Source organism: Crassostrea angulata, chromosome 8 (genome assembly GCF_025612915.1).
Source record: "Crassostrea angulata isolate pt1a10 chromosome 8, ASM2561291v2, whole genome shotgun sequence".
In the NCBI taxonomy this organism is placed as follows: domain Eukaryota; kingdom Metazoa; phylum Mollusca; class Bivalvia; order Ostreida; family Ostreidae; genus Magallana; species Magallana angulata.
Window position 1 is genome coordinate 55,659,296 of NC_069118.1, and position 17,712 is coordinate 55,677,007.

A 17,712-nucleotide genomic window follows, 5' to 3' on the forward strand; every position below is an offset into this window, starting at 1 on the left:
AATGATCAAGGAACCTTCATGCAAAATTTGGTGCTTGTCTCCACAAGTGAAATATTTCATCCACTATCCGCTACACTACTAGTAGCTGACAAGATTAAGTGAGATATCTGAGGAAACAGTTGTTGATAATTTTAACTTATGTTTATAGCTACTTGAGTTATATATAGAAAATTGTCTAAAAATATTGATATTTGTTAAGAAATGCACTAGTAACTGACAAGATTAAGTTAGATATTTGAGCATTTTTATTTAATGTATTATCACGTGTAGTCTACATGTACAGCCTCATGAGTCAAATATACAAAGCAGATCTAAAAAAAAAAAAATAAGACAAAAGAAAAATATATATGAAAAAAGGAAAAATAAGTATATTTGTATGGAGACAAGAAGCTGATGAGAATACAAGAGATATCTGGGTAATTGTATTGTATTATCACGTGGATGCCTTTAAAAAAGCTTTATATTAACAACACTAGTTGATATCTTTATACTTTATCAAATGAACAAATTTAAAAGTAAAAAAAAATTGTAAAGAGGTACAGGTAACTAGTTACTAGTAGCCAGTTTTTATTTCGTTTCGTAGCCAGTTTTTAGTAGCTGACTTTTCTTACTTCTAAGAGACAGTAAGTATTGAAAAGTTACTAGAAGCTAACTTACCCTAACTAAAAAAAAACCTATGTGAATAGAATGAATATTTGAATTGTAGGACATCATGTGTCAGAAAATGACCAAATTGACAGCGTTCCGATTTTTTATGTACATGGATGCATGTTGATCATGACAATTTGCAAATGTTAAAATTATTAATTGTCAACAATTTGACAATATATTTATATCATATATCATAAAAATGACTGCTTTTATTTAATGTGTTAACAAAAAAGCATGCATTCTACATAAAGGTTAGGAATAATGTTTTGTTTTGGTTTTGGTGTTTTTTGTTTTTTTTTTTTAGATTTTATAGATTACTGAGGTTTAAACTACTTGTTTGGCTTGCAAAAGTTTCATGAAAAATGTTTCCCTAAAAATGGCAAATATCAAAAAAATATATTTCTGAAAAACTGCAATATATTTTTGTACATAAAAAAAATGTAAACCAATAAAATATATTCTTATGAAAGACTTTATTTTCAAAGATATAAAAATCACAAAATACAGCAATTATAGTTCACCATATTTAAAATAGTTATGTAGTAAAAATTAAAGGTATGGTTGAACGTTTGTGTAAAATATCAGCTCAAATAACGTTACGTCCGCCATGTTGCCGTATAAATTTTGACGCCTGCCATGTATAGAAATTTATCAGGCAACCACGTGACGCCATTCATCCAATGACGTCGAGACATTCTAGTCCGAGGCAAAACAAAATCTATAAAGAATTTTATTTATTTTTTTGTGTTGTGTTGTGAGTGTTATGTATAAAACTTTTATCTTTAACCCCTCCTGATACCAATATTACAACACGCTTTGAAAAATTACCGTTTAAAAGTGCGTTAAATTGTGGACCAATTCAATTCACTTTCAAAACATGTTGTCAAAGTGCGTTAATTTAATCAATATTAATGACTTAGATATATATTGTTTTTGTCCATTCTAAATAGTTAAAACCTTCAAATAGGCTGAATATTTTCATAAGATCTCAAGCAAATCTCTTTTTTCAAACAAAATTTTGCTTCACTTTCTGAACTGACTTGTACATTTCTCAAATGACTGATTTTTAGAAACTTATGAGAACTTATAAGAAAATATGTTAAACTAAAAATTCGTTTACATGAAGGATGTAAATTCTTGGAGGAGGGTTACCCACAAATCCCACGAAAATTGAGCCACAACGAATTGTAATGATTCCACAGTATTTTGCTTCTGGTTGTACATAACAACCAAAACGACTAACTTTGATTTATATTTGCAAATATTCCCTCAGTTTTCTGCACGTGTTACTCTGATATATGGTACCATTTATTTACGTATATCATCCAAAGTTCTGCTCTCTTCTGTATTGTCTAGACAGCAAAAATGCAATTTGTATATCTTGTGTTTGATGTTCTCTGCAAGCTTTCTTCATTTATGGATTTCCCTTGCACTAATAAATGTATACTCATTTTTTTATCGGTGCAAGAATGAAATGGTGATAATGAGCTGGCAATGTATGTTGCTGAATTGCAGTCAACCTTTTGATATCTACCTAATAGTAACCATTTATGGTCATTTTTATAACAAGCTGTTAAATTCTGTGGCTAAAAAATCTTCAGATAACATTAAATGTTTCCTGTACTGCTTCTCTAACCAAAGGCAAGATGAAAGGCTGAAGTAAAAGCTGGGTTTTATTCATTACGTAATCACAAGGTCTGATTTCCACATCATAATCAACTTTTAACATTTGAAAGCTTTTGTCTATATCATAGTCTATAGGAGAAATATGCATGTAATTATAAAATTTTGATTATCTGCTTTTTGCATATTAACTCTTCGTTAAAACTCATCTACCTTTACATCAACCATATTTGTTCTAAAAGAAGTTAAATCCATTTAATTGTCTGTAAAACACGCAAAATACATTTTACTTAAGTTTTTACTTTGTGTTAAACCATCTCGTCCTTTCGTTTAATAACACAAGATAACCTTGCTATCAGAGAGGTAGCATGATGCCTAGAATGGGATGTTATACTGCCTATTCTTAGTGATAACGATGCGATTTTAAATTTTTTAATAAACCGAGTTGAGTTCCATTAATAATACCTTGTCCACATCTTGATGAAAGTTTGGATATGCCATATACAAAACGCAACACATATTTGTCACTGAGTAACACGAGTTATGTATTTTTCTGCCATATCGCCACCATCAAATCCCGCATGAATCACAAAATAAAGCTTTTCGTTGTTTCAATAACAAATTGTTTATATTGCAATTATCTAACATACATGTTCTTTTAGAAATAAAATGTGAAAATAATTGAAATAAAAAATACAGCAACACTAGAGGAAACAAAGACATAAATGTTTTGATAAAATGAAGGGGTATCCAGAGAAAATAAATCTATTTTTAAAAAATCAATGTAGTTCATAAGTACGTTAATACTGAGTAGTTGAATAATGTGGAGACAAATTTGAATACATTAAATTTGATTGGCTGTAAATATCTTATATGAGGTTGATGTGTTTTGATTAATTTATAAAAGGTATACATGATTTAAATACGAGATCGTCTTCCAAGGTTACCTTAATAATTGTTGCCAATAATATAACTATGTTGAAATTTGAAAAAGAGGCAGCAATTTTTCTTATTTGAACATATAAACGCTGTCTATGGAAGTTATCAGATGTCAGATTTAATAAATAGATACTAAGCCAGTAAACTGAAAATATAAAGCACTAAAATGGCAAACGACAAGAACAATTGATACTGTCTGTTGATATTGTACATGGACTGCATACAATGTGGCACTAAATCAAAAGTCCGAACGAAAAATACAAAACAGGAGCCGAGCAAACGCAAACACAAACGCATACAAATATCAAAGGTAGGATCAGGTGCCATGGAATAGTCAGCTTCTCTGTTGACAGGTCACATCCGCTGGCTGCTCTTTGTCGTGATCGGGGAAACGGAAACTCCGCAAACATTTCGGTAATTAATAATGGCCTAACAATACGTATGAAAACCGTCAGTCAGCACTCGACTAGGCAGAAAGAAGATTGTATATCTGACAATGTCGATGTATCGACCATAAAACTTACGTACGAAATGGTGACTTCAATCAAGACTATATGCATATAGCATATCTGTCAAATTTTGTTAAATAAAAATATTAAGAGTGCATTTCCAATAACATTTTAAGATTCCAGCGTATCTAGGGTTTGCTATGAACGATTTCTTACACGATCAAAAACCTTTCGACAATATATATGTTGTGTAAACAGAAATAAAACACTTTATTGGCAACCGTTCGATCAGGGTCATAGTTTTCTTACTCTTCATACTATCATAAAACTGTCACTTTTTCCATTTTTAGAGGAAGAGAAGGATTTAAATTGTAAATCCAAAAAACCTTTAATTCTATATCTGTAGATCCAATAAACATCCATTTTTAAAAGGTACTGATAAGCATTTCTTGCATTTATTTATTTAATCAACTCAAACTGTATTACATAGTTTTTAAGGACGCGCAAATGTCGCGATGATGGAAGACAAGGTTCGTATATGTTGTTTACTTCTAATTCAAAAATCAATTTGACACCATTAGAATTTAATAATGAATACGTGTGATTTATCTTATATTATATTGAGTTATAATTATATAAAACCCATTAAGTGCAGATCAATTTTAATTTTATATTTGAACTATGAAAATAAGAGATATTTGTAGAAAATATTTTTAATTTTTTAATTTGTAGTATTTATAAGAGATATCACTTATTGAGTAGAATATTGAAACCTGAATTCACAAGTATCGTATTTAAATATGATACATATATATGAATTTGATTACCACTCTACTAATACATGAACCCAATATTTACAAAACTTCACAATGAACATTACTTAATTGTTCTATTTAAAAGAAAAAAGAAACATTTATAAGGAAATAGAATTAATGTGGACCTGTATATTTCAGGGATATATTTTATTAACCCCCCTGTCTATGAGAAATAAATAAGGCATGCATTTATATTGCACACATTATCAAAAGGGCATAATCAAGATTTTATAGAAAAAACCCAATAAAATTAGATTAACCATGAACTATATATCATTTTACATCTAAAGTATACGGCCATAGATTATATATCTATGTAACCGGACATTCGTAGACAGCCGTTTTATTCGACAGATTTATTAAAACTTTTTTAAGCATTGACCTATAAACAAAGTAAAAATACATTAGACAAAATGCAGCCTTGTACGTGCGTTCAATATGTTTGGCTTCTATATTCTGTTGACAAAAAGCAACCGTTACACCAGTATTTATTTATTAGATAAAAACATGTTTTGTAACAATTTAATATTTGACCTACAAACAAGTTTTAGAAATTACTATCGTAAGTTTTATCACAAAAATATGATAAAGTATAATCTTTGCATCAAACAATTAGGTGCTCTTATCACCATCATGGTAGTAAATAAATACATAAGTAAATATGTTTTGAAGATACCAAAAGATGCAGCTGATATACGCTGGATTGGTTGACAACGTTGAAAATGAAGTACTGCCATATTACACTAAGTTTAACCGGTTACTTATACTAAAAGAAAATCAAATTTATTTGATAATAAGTTGAACCAATGAAATTAAAACTAACGATAAGCAACTAAACTTCAGATGAGTAATATTAGTATGAGTAATAAGGATGTACTGTACAAAAACGAAATAGAAAAATCCAAAAACGAATAAATACATATGAGATGAAAAGAAATAAATCTGTTCTACCGTATTCAGAACGAAGAAAATACTCAATGTGTATAACCTATTATATGAATATTTTATTATCGATTTTCTTATGCCATCGCTTGTGTCTTCATAAAAGCAATATCAGGAAAAGGCTAAATATTACTTTTTGAATAGTTAGAATAGCTAGAACTTGCTAGAATATTGGTTGATAAAAAGGGAACTATCAGGCATGTACATGGAAAAAGCTCATATGTTTTCTCACACTGTTTGTACCACAACTTTGTTTCAAAGGAGTTTGGCTTGAGTATTCTGAATTTTGTGAACATTTTATTAGCTACCCGTTACCCGTTACCTGTTCTCTTTTTTCTAATTTGTAGTCATTTACTGCCTGTTTATAAATGTTTTAACATTTCAATTAATATGATTGCTACTCGCTAAAATTTACATGACTTTGTATTACAAATGTGTATTTTAGTAATGCTTTTTTGTCGTTATTATCTGATAAAGATAATGCGCAAGCTTGCTTTGTGTTCTCGTCATAATAATTAATGATTAAACATATTCTAATAAGTTTTCTCGCCATGTCCCAAATAATACACTTTTGGTACTTTACTCAATAACTGCTCTATCTTGCCCAGACAGTTATATTGCCCTCTTGGAAACACTTATATTTCTCATGATTTAGTGAAATTAGTGAAATTGCCATATAACCCTAGCCTGCGATTTTTCTGCATATCGATTACGTCAGGTGACACTACTGAATTCAAAATCCACTGATATTCCCAAAATTTGACTGACATTGTCTGACATCTACTCTATATTGATTTTACCTCACTGTACATTTCTACTGAACAGCACTATGCCCTAGTGTGGGCCACTGTACAGTCCTAGCGACTTCTACATTTAGACCAATTACAGTTTTAAAAATGAAATGAAAAAATGTAACTTTTATAAGTATATCATATGAATAAAGCTTCAATGCTTTCTAATCATTTTGTCATTTTATATAACGTAAACTTACCTTTTCATCATATTTTTGACTGCCAGAACTTTTTGGTTTTCTTTAATTACCTACAATACACCAGGGTGACCAAATCAAAAGAGCGGGTGATAAAATATACCAATTTTTCGATTAGCACATTCCATACATTGACAGTCCAATTGATACTGTACATGTATAATCAGTTTTTACTCAGACTTAAACGTATCTATATTTCCACATACACCCACAAATGATACCTGAAATATTAATTATTAACGTTTTTATTTAAAAATCGTGTAATCAAGCATTGAATCATTATTTTTTAAAGATGTATTCTCATACCTGCAATGGTGTGTGCATACATATTGCATAACAGGCTCACTAGCCAGTAATGAAATTTCGATTGCACACAAATTAATGTAATTATGAGATAACATCCTCGAAAAAAGTATAGTTTAAAACTTACATAAATTTTTAATCTTTAATCCATTCCTGCAATCATGATTTTAATTCAAAATTTCTGCGAATAAATTAATGCGCAATTCACGAAAGAGCCATTGGGAAAGCCAATTATGTTGACAAAATAGTGCACAAAGCTAATGATTTTAATTACACAATGTTATTTTGAATTCTGTTAATCAATGAAATAAAAATATAACCCCCAGTATAATTAAAATAATGTTTTAATTTTTGATTATGACAACGGACATAAGAAGAAATATACCTAATTTCATCATACGGAAGGTTTCACGAATATCATAAATCATCGCCTACTAGTATTAAGGTCATTGAAACTTATTCAGTTGAACATGTAAACAAACTGATTCGTCACCATGTCCCTTTAACTGTTAAGAAATGTTTACATCAGTGAAATGTTTATGAACGTTAGTGAGATATTAGGTCGTGTTCCGGTTTGTCAAGAGGTTTTTCGAGAAATCATGAAGAAAAAATACACATGCCCTCCAGATTTTGTAATTTGTTTTTCGTGTTGTGCGTTATTATCACAAAAATAAATTATTTTTATTTATGAGGGGATGAAAAGTAAATGTAAATATATAATCAGACATGAGATCACAAGATGTGATACCAGTATCCGACATTGGACACATAAATGCTCTACCGACAATTGTTACACTACCATTCATCACAAACTTATGTGGGTTTTAACGGATGACTGATTAAGTAAATATAGAATAAACTATTGAGACTTTAGATCCAGGATACAATGATTAATCTTCAATTACTTGGTATTTAAATAATCAAGCAGTGTTTGACATAATAAGAATATTCCTGGAGACAACTCCACATACTTTGAAATAGGAGCAAACATCTCTATGCGTATGGTTCTAGAAGTTATATAAAACAAATCGGTTTAATTGAATCGCAGAAATTCAAAAAACCCAGAACTAAATATAAAACCTTTAAAATGTTTTAATAGCAACAACAAATTCAAGTCACAGAAAATAGGATTTAGGGTTGTTGGTTTTGGGGTTTTTTGGGGGGTAAATGCTGCATAATATTTTCTCATAGTAGCCATGAAATGTAAACAGGTATTTGATCTGTATTTTGTTTAAATCATGTTAGTAAATGAAAAAGTAATAACATTTGTATCATTTGTATGTTTTGAAACGACCCCTATTATATTCATGTGTATGATGTCATCAATTTATGTGAAGGAACACACAATTAAAGAAGCATGGAACCGACGCCATCGTTATGTTTTATTAAAGCCTTATAGGACCCTCTTGACTTTAACACAACATTAACTTTAATTATATCTTGTCTAGGTTAGGTTTGTACATCGGGCGATGACAGAGGTGCAAGTAAAGGTTGCGTTTAATACCCCTTGGTGAGAGAATGCAAAATACAATGATGATAATTTAATTCATTAAGCATAAAACATTTTCAAATGATTAATGCATTAGGCAAGAAAATAAAGAATACAATATGCTCTCATTCAAATTATATACCTGCGCCTTCTTTCTACTATTATTTCAGTATACAAATAACGTTGTCTATGCATTTCATGACGGCATGACGTTATTGGTTAGCTGGAGAGTTATAAACAAAACTATATTCAGATAACTATAAAAAATCAAAGAGCTGAAGAACTGACGGGAGTTGATTTTGTCGATGTTTATTTATTTTAAAATCAATGATATGTTATTTTGCATGACAAGTACATGTATACGTAGTTTCTAATTTGAATAACGCATATTTTTATAATATGAATTTAAAAACTTTTTCGACTAGAATGTCGAGAAACCTCCATATGAATCATGTTAAATAATATTTTTTTTTTTTTTAATTATGCTTTATTTCACTTCAACAACAATACCCATTTACAAAAGCCAGATATCCCGGGTATTAGGAAAATTGGCATCATTATAATAATAATGAGAATAACAGAACAAAAGTAATTTATAACAGGTTTGTCAAACGCTATACCATATTTTAAAACAAATTCAGGTTTGAAAAATCTAGCATGATTTCCATATCCTTAAATAAAGAATTTTTAACAAATTGTTTTAATTCTTAACTATCTTGACACTCGTTTTTTATTCTACATCCCATTTTGAATTTGTATATCTTAAAAGCTATATAAGATATAATTGTATTATAAAACAATACTTTTGGGTTAGTTTCAACATAAAAACCAACTACAACATGTTTCCATTTAACAGTAAAATTTAAAGCATTGTTCAAATTATGCCATATCTGTTTGACATTATCACAATCAAAAATAAGATGTTTAATATCTTCATTTGAGATGTCACAATAGTCACATTTTGCATTTTGTCTTATTTTACATTTTTGCAAAAAAGAATTGGTACATAAGATATTGTTAAGCAGGTTGTAATTGAATTCACTTAAACGCTTGTCATACATGTTCTTTATCTTATTTGCATAGATGCTTGGCCAATACTCTTTATTTACACAATAATTTCTGCTTAAATAAGATTGATGGCAAGGAGGTTTAAACTTTCTTGACAACATATTTTCGTAGTAAAAATTACATTTTTTCTCTAAGATACAATGAACACCGTTATGAAAATTGAATGTATTTACAAAGTCTGTTCTAGTAAAAACACAGCATTTCATATCAAACAAAATACTCTTGTTCTTAATTACATTTCGAATTATATTATATTCACACAACCAATTGGATTTATTTGACAGGATATCTGAAAATTCCTGTTATGATTTAAACACACCATTTTCATTAAATACATCTTTTACATACAAAATATTACTCGCTATCCAATTCTGAAAACATAATGTTTTGCCCTTGTATTGAAACAAATTGTTATTCCACAATGGCTGCCGTGCAAACTTGATGTCTGATAAATTAGATACATCCATTGTCTTTTTACATTCATTAAAGTAACTAAATATTTCTTTATAAAAAATGGGCAATTTAGATATTATTGTAAAATTTTCGGTTTTTGTTTCAGACAGTGTGAGCATATAATTCAAATCTATGTTCATTACATTCAAGTAGCTGTTTACAATGTTATTAATGACATTGGATTCATCAATCAATCGTTTAACCCATGATGCCTTAATAGCCTTTAGTTTTAGCTCTATATCTACTAAACCTAAACCACCATTTCCTTGTTTTCCTATTACTGTTTCTCTCTTAATTCTATCACGTTTATTCCATATAAAGTTAAAAATACTATTTTTCATTTTTTCCATTAAATCGTTTTCTGGAATAGGTAAGATTGAACCAACATATATTAATTTTGATACGGCTAAGGAGTTAACAACACATGTTTTTCCAAAAATCGTTAACTTTCTTTTCTTCCATGATTCAAATAATTTCTCCATATCTTCATAGATTTTTAACCAATTAAAATTATAACATTGTTCTTTGTTATGACCAATAAAGATACCTAAACAACGAACAGCATTGTTGGTAACACTAATATCACAAACTTCTGTGTACCTGTCTTTGAGATTCCCTAAAAGTATGCACTGCGTTTTTTTTCTTATTAATTTTTGATCCAGCATGATTGCAAAAATTGTCAACAGTTTTGATTGCCTTTTCTAGTGACTTTATATTTCTCAAAGCTAGAGTTACATCATCTGCGTGTTGTAAATTTTTTATTTCTGTGGATGAGTTATTAAGTTGAATTAATTTGATTATTGTTTTTTAGTTTCAACGATAATATTTCTGCTACGAATAAATACAACAAAGCTGAAATAGGACAACCCTGTCTTATTCCTCTAGACATCGAGCAAGTTTTCGAAACCCAACCATTATTTTTAATTCTAAAGATTGGATTTGTGTACAAAATGTTTACCCAGGTAATAAAATTATCCCCAAAATTAAATTTTTTAAGAACGTGAAATAAGAAATTCCATTCCACCGAATCGAACGCTTTTTCAAAATCTATAAATAAAAGAATACCATCATTTGCATGTTCCATGCAATATTCATAAATATCTAAGACAACTCTAGCATTTATTCCAATAAATCGCCCTTTGATGAATGCTGATTGCTCTTTACTAATTAATTTATCAATAACTTTTTGTAATCGTCTTGCAAATATGAAGGCAATAATATTATAATCTGTATTTGTCAAACTTAACGGTCTATAGTTTTTTAAATCGGTTTTAACTCCTTTCTTGAATAAAAGGGTAATAAGGGATAGGCGTTGTGAAAAGGACATTTCCTGATTATCAAATACGGATAATAATACTTCATAAAATAAGGGGCCAATATGACTCCAAAAACATTTATAAAACTCGCATGGTATTCCATCTAAACCTGGAGACTTGTTATTTTTCATGTTAAAAACCGCTTCTTTACATTCGTCTATTGATGGTAATGTATCAAGATTTTGTTTTTCATTTTCATCTAGTGTTGGGCAATGTATATCATTTAAATAATTTGATATGTAATTGTCTTCGATTGACGTACTTTTATAAAGTTTTTCATAAAAATTACATATTTCGTTCAAGATTTCAGAGTTGGAAGAAAACGTCCCGTTATCATTATTTATTTCATATATTGTATTGTTTATCTGATTTTTCTTTTCCATACTGAGGAAAAAATTTGTATTTCTTTCACCTTGTCCTATCCACTGAGCTTTCGACCTAATTTGTGCACCTTTTGCTATTTGATTGTACATATCATCTAATTCTTTTTCAAGAGTTCTTTTTTCATTCATGTTAATTAGGGCACTTGGAAGATTTTCAATTTCTTCAATTTTATCTTCAGTAAGCTTAATCCTTAGTTTTATATTATTTTTTGATTGTTTAGCGTAATTTATTGAAAAGTCTCGGATTTTTACTTTAAAAAGTTCCCATCTTGAGATTGAATCTAATGATTTATCTAAATCCTTAAATATATCAATAATTCCTTTTTTGTATTCATCGTGTTCAATTTGAGAAATGTTTAATTTCCAATACCCAGAACCACGTTCTAATTTGTTAAGATCAACACAAGCTTTTAGATATCTATGGTCGCTCATTCTCGTGTTTTTGTTATGTGTACCTGGAATGCGTCTGATAATCATATTTTTCGTCAAATCTAAAATTTCGTTACTAACAAATATGTAATCTATTCTGTTCTTAGGGCAGTTATCTGCATCGCACCACATAAAACCATTTTTATCAGGATATCTATGTTTCCAAATATCAACAAGATCTAATTTATGTAAGATTTCAGATAAGCGTTTCTGTGATTTATCATTTTTCTTTTCAAAACTACAATTAAAATCACCACACAAAAACACTAAATAATATTTAAAGATAAAATTAATTCACTCAAACTATGTATCAGTGGTAGAAATATTTCTCGAAAATTGTATGGATCCAAGCAATATTGAACTCTAGTCTCGTTCAACCAAACGCTCGGCTGACACCGTAAATCTCCGACAAGGGTTTACGGAGACAGCCGAGCGTCGAGTTTAACGAGACTATATTGAACTCTGGCGTAGGAATACATACGACTACAAAAAATATTTAAATTGTTCGTACCATTTAAAATCTGACTATTTTTAAGGTATTTGAAAATAATATTCCTTGAAAAACAATGCTTCAGCATACATTACATCGAATTCATCAATTATTTTCAAGAACTAAGTCTTGTCAGGAGCAATGATTTGTGCTGAGGTCCAAACACTGTTTCACTTTCGGTTTGTCCGAATGACTACATAGGAGAGTTGATTAAAAATCAACTCCCAAATACAATTTAAATCTTATAATGAGGCATTTAATTCATTATCTTTGATTTTTTTAGCAGAACAAATCAAGTTATCTAAGCATGGACACCCATCGAAACTGGGCCCAGGATGTGTTACGCTGTCAAATTTGTAAGACCCCGGGCCCTTCTATGTACTGTGATATTTGTCACATACATCTGTGTAAAACCTGTGTGGGGGAACATATCTCTGATGAATCCCAAAAGCACGAAGTGGTGTCATTTGAAAAGAGGGGATCTACTTCTAAATGCCCCAAACATTCCTCAAACATAAGTGTTCTTTACTGTGAACAATGTGACATTCTTATTTGTACAAAATGTGCTTCCTGTGAAAATCACCGAGGGCATACATTTATTGAACTTATCAAAATTGTCGACGGTAAAAAGAATATCATTCAAAAAGATTTAGAAGAACTAGAAAAGTCCATTTTTCCTAAATACCAAGAGATTGCGTCTAAGATTCAAGCTAGAAAACCAGATCTGAATAAGAAACTGAAATCAGATGTTGATGAAATGGACATAAAAAACCTGGCTGTCCTAAACGAACAGGAAAATGAAATCACACGCATCAATTCTAAAATCACACAAAGCATTGCTGATCTTAATAAGTTACTTAACTCCAATGATGTCAGACGTGTAACTGCCTACAAATCGAGGAATGCAGAATTCATAGGATTGCTTCCTAAACTTACGATTTCTTTACCACATTTCACTCTTCAAAATATAAACAAAAATCAGCTTTGTCAACAACTTGGTTCTTTATCAGTGTTATATATCGGTGCTGAGTCCTCTTTCCTGGGAAGACTGCTCAGTGATGAACCTCGGATCACCAGATATATAAAAACTGAGTTTGGAGAAAACAAATTACGCAGTGTGTCCTGTCTGAGTGATGAAATTTGGACGTGTGGTGAGGACAAAATGATAAGAATTTACAACCTCCGGGGGGAACCAGTGAAGTCAGTCCAAACAAAGTCAGGCAACTGGCCATCAGACATAGCAGTGACAAAGGGTGGTAATCTAGTTTATACCGATTGCAATGATAGATCCGTGAATATATTTCTCAATACACAGATAGAGACAGTTATCAGGCTACAGTCGTGGATTCCTTGTAATGTCTGTAGTACCTCCTCTGGTGACCTCCTGGTTGTCATGGACCATGATGATGATACACAAACAAAAGTTGTGCGTTACTCTGGCTTCACAGAGAAACAAAGTATTCAGTACGATGACAAAGGACAACTTCTCTTTTCATCTGGTGGACAAAAATACATCAGTGAGAACAGGAACCTAGATATTTGTGTGTCAGACTATGTCGCCCGTGCAGTAGTGGTGGTCAATCAGGCCGGGAAACTCCGGTTTACCTACACTGGTCCTCCCTGTACTACCGAGGGATCATTTAGTCCAGTCGGCATCACAACAGACAGCCAAAGTAGAATTCTAACATCGGATTTTGAAAAACATCGTATCCACATCCTTGATCAGGACGGAGAGTTCCTCCGCTACATTGACAATTTTCTTTTAAACAATCCATTCGGTCTATGTGTCGACAACAGGGACAGCCTCTATGGTGCAGAGTATAGCACAGGTAAAGTGAAGAAAATACAATATTACATGTAAAAAAAAATACGTGTGATAGTTATTTATCTGTCTGAAAATGAAAGCGCTTAAGCTATATTGAACGTTTTTCCTGTTTTCTTATTTTACTTTTTATCTATAACTCGCTGACCACTGTGGATTTTATTGTGTTTATAAATATATATATATATATATATATATATATATATATATATATATATATATATATATATATATATATATATATATATATATATATATATATATATCCAAATCACAAAAGTATTTTCTCAGTGTCCAGTAAAAATATAATAAAAGAAAATAAGCAACACTAACTGCAAAACATAAGCGCTTTCATTGTTAAAAATCTTCAGACGTTTTACAGTCGTTAAAACTATGACGTAATTACGTTACCTAGTGATAACGTCAAAAATAATACTATGACGTCATAATGCTTATAGAAGGAAACAATCATAGAATAAAGTTATATAGCGTAATATACAGTCAAATAAAATCAAAGACGATGAAACAGTATATATCAAACTATTTAACGAAGGTTTTAGTGACTTTATAAAATGTTTTTCTTTTTCCCTTCGTTCAATTGCATTGTCAGTATAAAGTTTATAAAACGGAAAAACTGAAAATTGTCCGTGGCCACAAATATCAAGATGTTCACTAAGTTTAATTTTTCTGTACTCGGGTTGATTGACGTGTTGTTTGTGTATACGAATACGGGTGTGTAAGGTTGTTCCAGTTTCTCCTATATAAAATTCGTTGCATCCGATACACGTAATGTTGTATATAACATATATAACATAATATTTGTGGCCACGGACAATTTTCAGTTTTTCCGTTTTATAAACTTTATTTGGACACTTGCGGCAATAAACAGTTTAAAATCTTTCCATTTTGCAAACTGTTGAGTGACAGTAATGTGCAAAGAAGAGAAAAAGAAAAACAGTTCATCCGTATTTTAAAACCCAAATTGAACTGAATTGTAATAATAATGTATTGAATTGTATGTTATATACTATGTTGCAAATTATATTTTTTCCGCTAAATCTAGCTATGACGTCATAATAAACATTGCCGTTCCACGTTCAATTTTTTTGACGTCACGTTACTATGTTACCATTATATAGCTTCTGAAGATTTTAAAATGAAAGCGCTTAAGCTATATTGAACGTTTTTCGTGTTTTCTTATTTAATTTTTATCTATATATATATATATATATATATATATATATATATATATATATATATATATATATATATATATATATATATGTATATATATATATGCTTTCAAAATATTTGAAACTTTTGCGGAAAAATGACATTGTCCAGTGTCTTTGCCTGTGATAACACTAAGTATCAATTTTGAACTATATACCCCATAACCATAACTTCAAATGATGTATAATTGGGGCACCAGCGGGGTTTGCTTATTTTTATTTAAATATTGAATCGTACAATGTCTAAAAATTATATAAGTAATAAGAAATCATTTTTCTAATATTATGAAGTGATAATTTCGATCGGGGCGTGATCAAACCTATCATTAAGCCTTTCGGGGTTTATTGGTTTTGACCACGCCTCGACCAAAATTATCACATCATAATACTAAAAGAATGATTTCTAATTTCTTGAACAATGTCAATAAAATTTAGTAGAAATATGACGTTAAGTAAAAATTTATGGCAAAATCTTCATTTTTTAATGACCTTCGTATTAACAAACTGAACAAATACATATATAACACATCACAGTGTGAATGAAAACATTAATGTATAATTTGTTTAGCAAAAAGAATTATTACATTATATTATGGTTTTATTTAGAAAAATTGTTTTAACTTCATTTTCATAATGGACTATATATTTGATATGGCCAAATATCTGTGCCCATTTTAACCATTTTTATTATATGTACCGCTATCGTATCTAAATCAAATTTTAATAAAACTTTTTATCTCATACGTGTGGTGTATATGTCTTTTGTGATAAATCTTTGCGTTATCAATCGGATGATGCTTTATCAAATAATTCCGGTCCAAACTATTTTGAAACAGCCGTTCGCTTTAACGCTTCTGTGATCTATTTTTTAAGATATTCCTATATATTCCACATGACTATTTTCACTAATATGTAAACGGTGTGACCGTTGGACCGAGCGCAGATTTAACACAGTGCAGTTTGATTTTTAGTAGTAGGAAAATGTCCAGGCTGAAAACCATGTATAAAATTGATAGAAACCTTTTACCCAATTATGTAATGAACATTTTCCCAAATAAACGTGTTAATGCATCCCATTATTTTACAAGAAATGCACAAAATTATAGTATACCAAAATGTCGCTTACAATTGTATAAATCTTCATTTGTTCCCACTGTTCAGTGTTAATGAATGGAATGCGCTTTCAAAGGATGTCCGTGAAAGTGACCCCATTCGCATTTTCAAAGAAAAAATACATGTTTCTATCATAAATCAGAATGATATTACCTGTCGAACAAAACCTGATTTTTTTACTTATGGTGACAGATTTTTTAATATTATTCATACTAGACTTCGTCATAATTGTGTACTAAATAGTGATCTTTTTCGTTGTAATATTAATAGTCCACTCTGTTCGTGTGGCAAGCTCGAAGATACTTATCATTATTTTTTCACTTGTAATAAATATAAAGAGGCCAGAAATGTTATGCTTAATGAAATTTTCAATATTGTAAATTTAAATATTGTTAATACTCATGTCCTACTTTGGGGCGACAACGCAATCAGTGTCAGCGAAAACAAACATATATTTTCTCTAGTTTATCGTTATATCAAAGGTACAAAAAGATTTAGTTGATGTTTGTACACCATTGAAAATTTATATATAACATTCATATGATCTGTTGACCTTACATGTTGTGTATACATTATTTTTACTGTATTATATACTTGTATTGGGAGAGGGCGATCTAAGTTTTTGAACTTGTGTCCAATCCCTGTTGTAATTTTTGTACAATAAAAATATGTTCAAATCAGTTTGATTTTTGTAGAACAAAATTTATTTGAAACGCACACAGTAGGATCCGCCTCAGGCGCCTGGTTGCCTACACATATCATTAGCCAAAGTTTAACTAAACTTCGCGTGCTCAGTCTACATTATGACGTCATATTTCAGACGTAAAACGTTCAAGTTTTGTCTTCGGAAAAAGCCGAAGAGAGTTACATGATTCCGAACTTTTTTTTATTTCTTCTTTCATTATTCATCAATTAAATTCATATGAATGCCGCTGTACTAAAATTAAATATTTTATTAAGTATCTAAAAGATCAGCTCCTTGACGTTAATGTTTTTATTTTCCATCTGATAATCAGATAAGACATACATAGAACAAGTCGTGTTTCTTGATTGAAGCACTACTGAAACTTATCTGGTTTCCTTTTTAATTTCGTTTAATTCAAATTACCTTCTATTGAAACACTGGAACTTATTTAATCGAGTTTAGGGGCAACAAACATCGATAAGTACTGATCAATCAATGATCGAACTAACTTTTTAAAAACAA

The 17,712-nt window shown here is 30.2% G+C and overlaps 2 protein-coding genes across 2 annotated transcripts in view; one reads left to right on the forward strand and one right to left on the reverse strand.

The window, feature by feature from the left end:
* Positions 1-17,712, reverse strand: part of LOC128158116 (tripartite motif-containing protein 2-like) — a 65,301-nt gene that overhangs the window by 21,971 nt on the left and 25,618 nt on the right. The gene's annotated exons all lie outside the window — the stretch shown is intronic.
* On the forward strand, positions 12,631-14,300 carry LOC128158124 (tripartite motif-containing protein 2-like). The gene has a single exon (XM_052820864.1). The coding sequence runs from the start codon at positions 12,646-12,648 to the stop codon at positions 14,197-14,199; it is 1,554 nt and encodes a 517-aa protein (XP_052676824.1). The 5' UTR covers positions 12,631-12,645; the 3' UTR covers positions 14,200-14,300.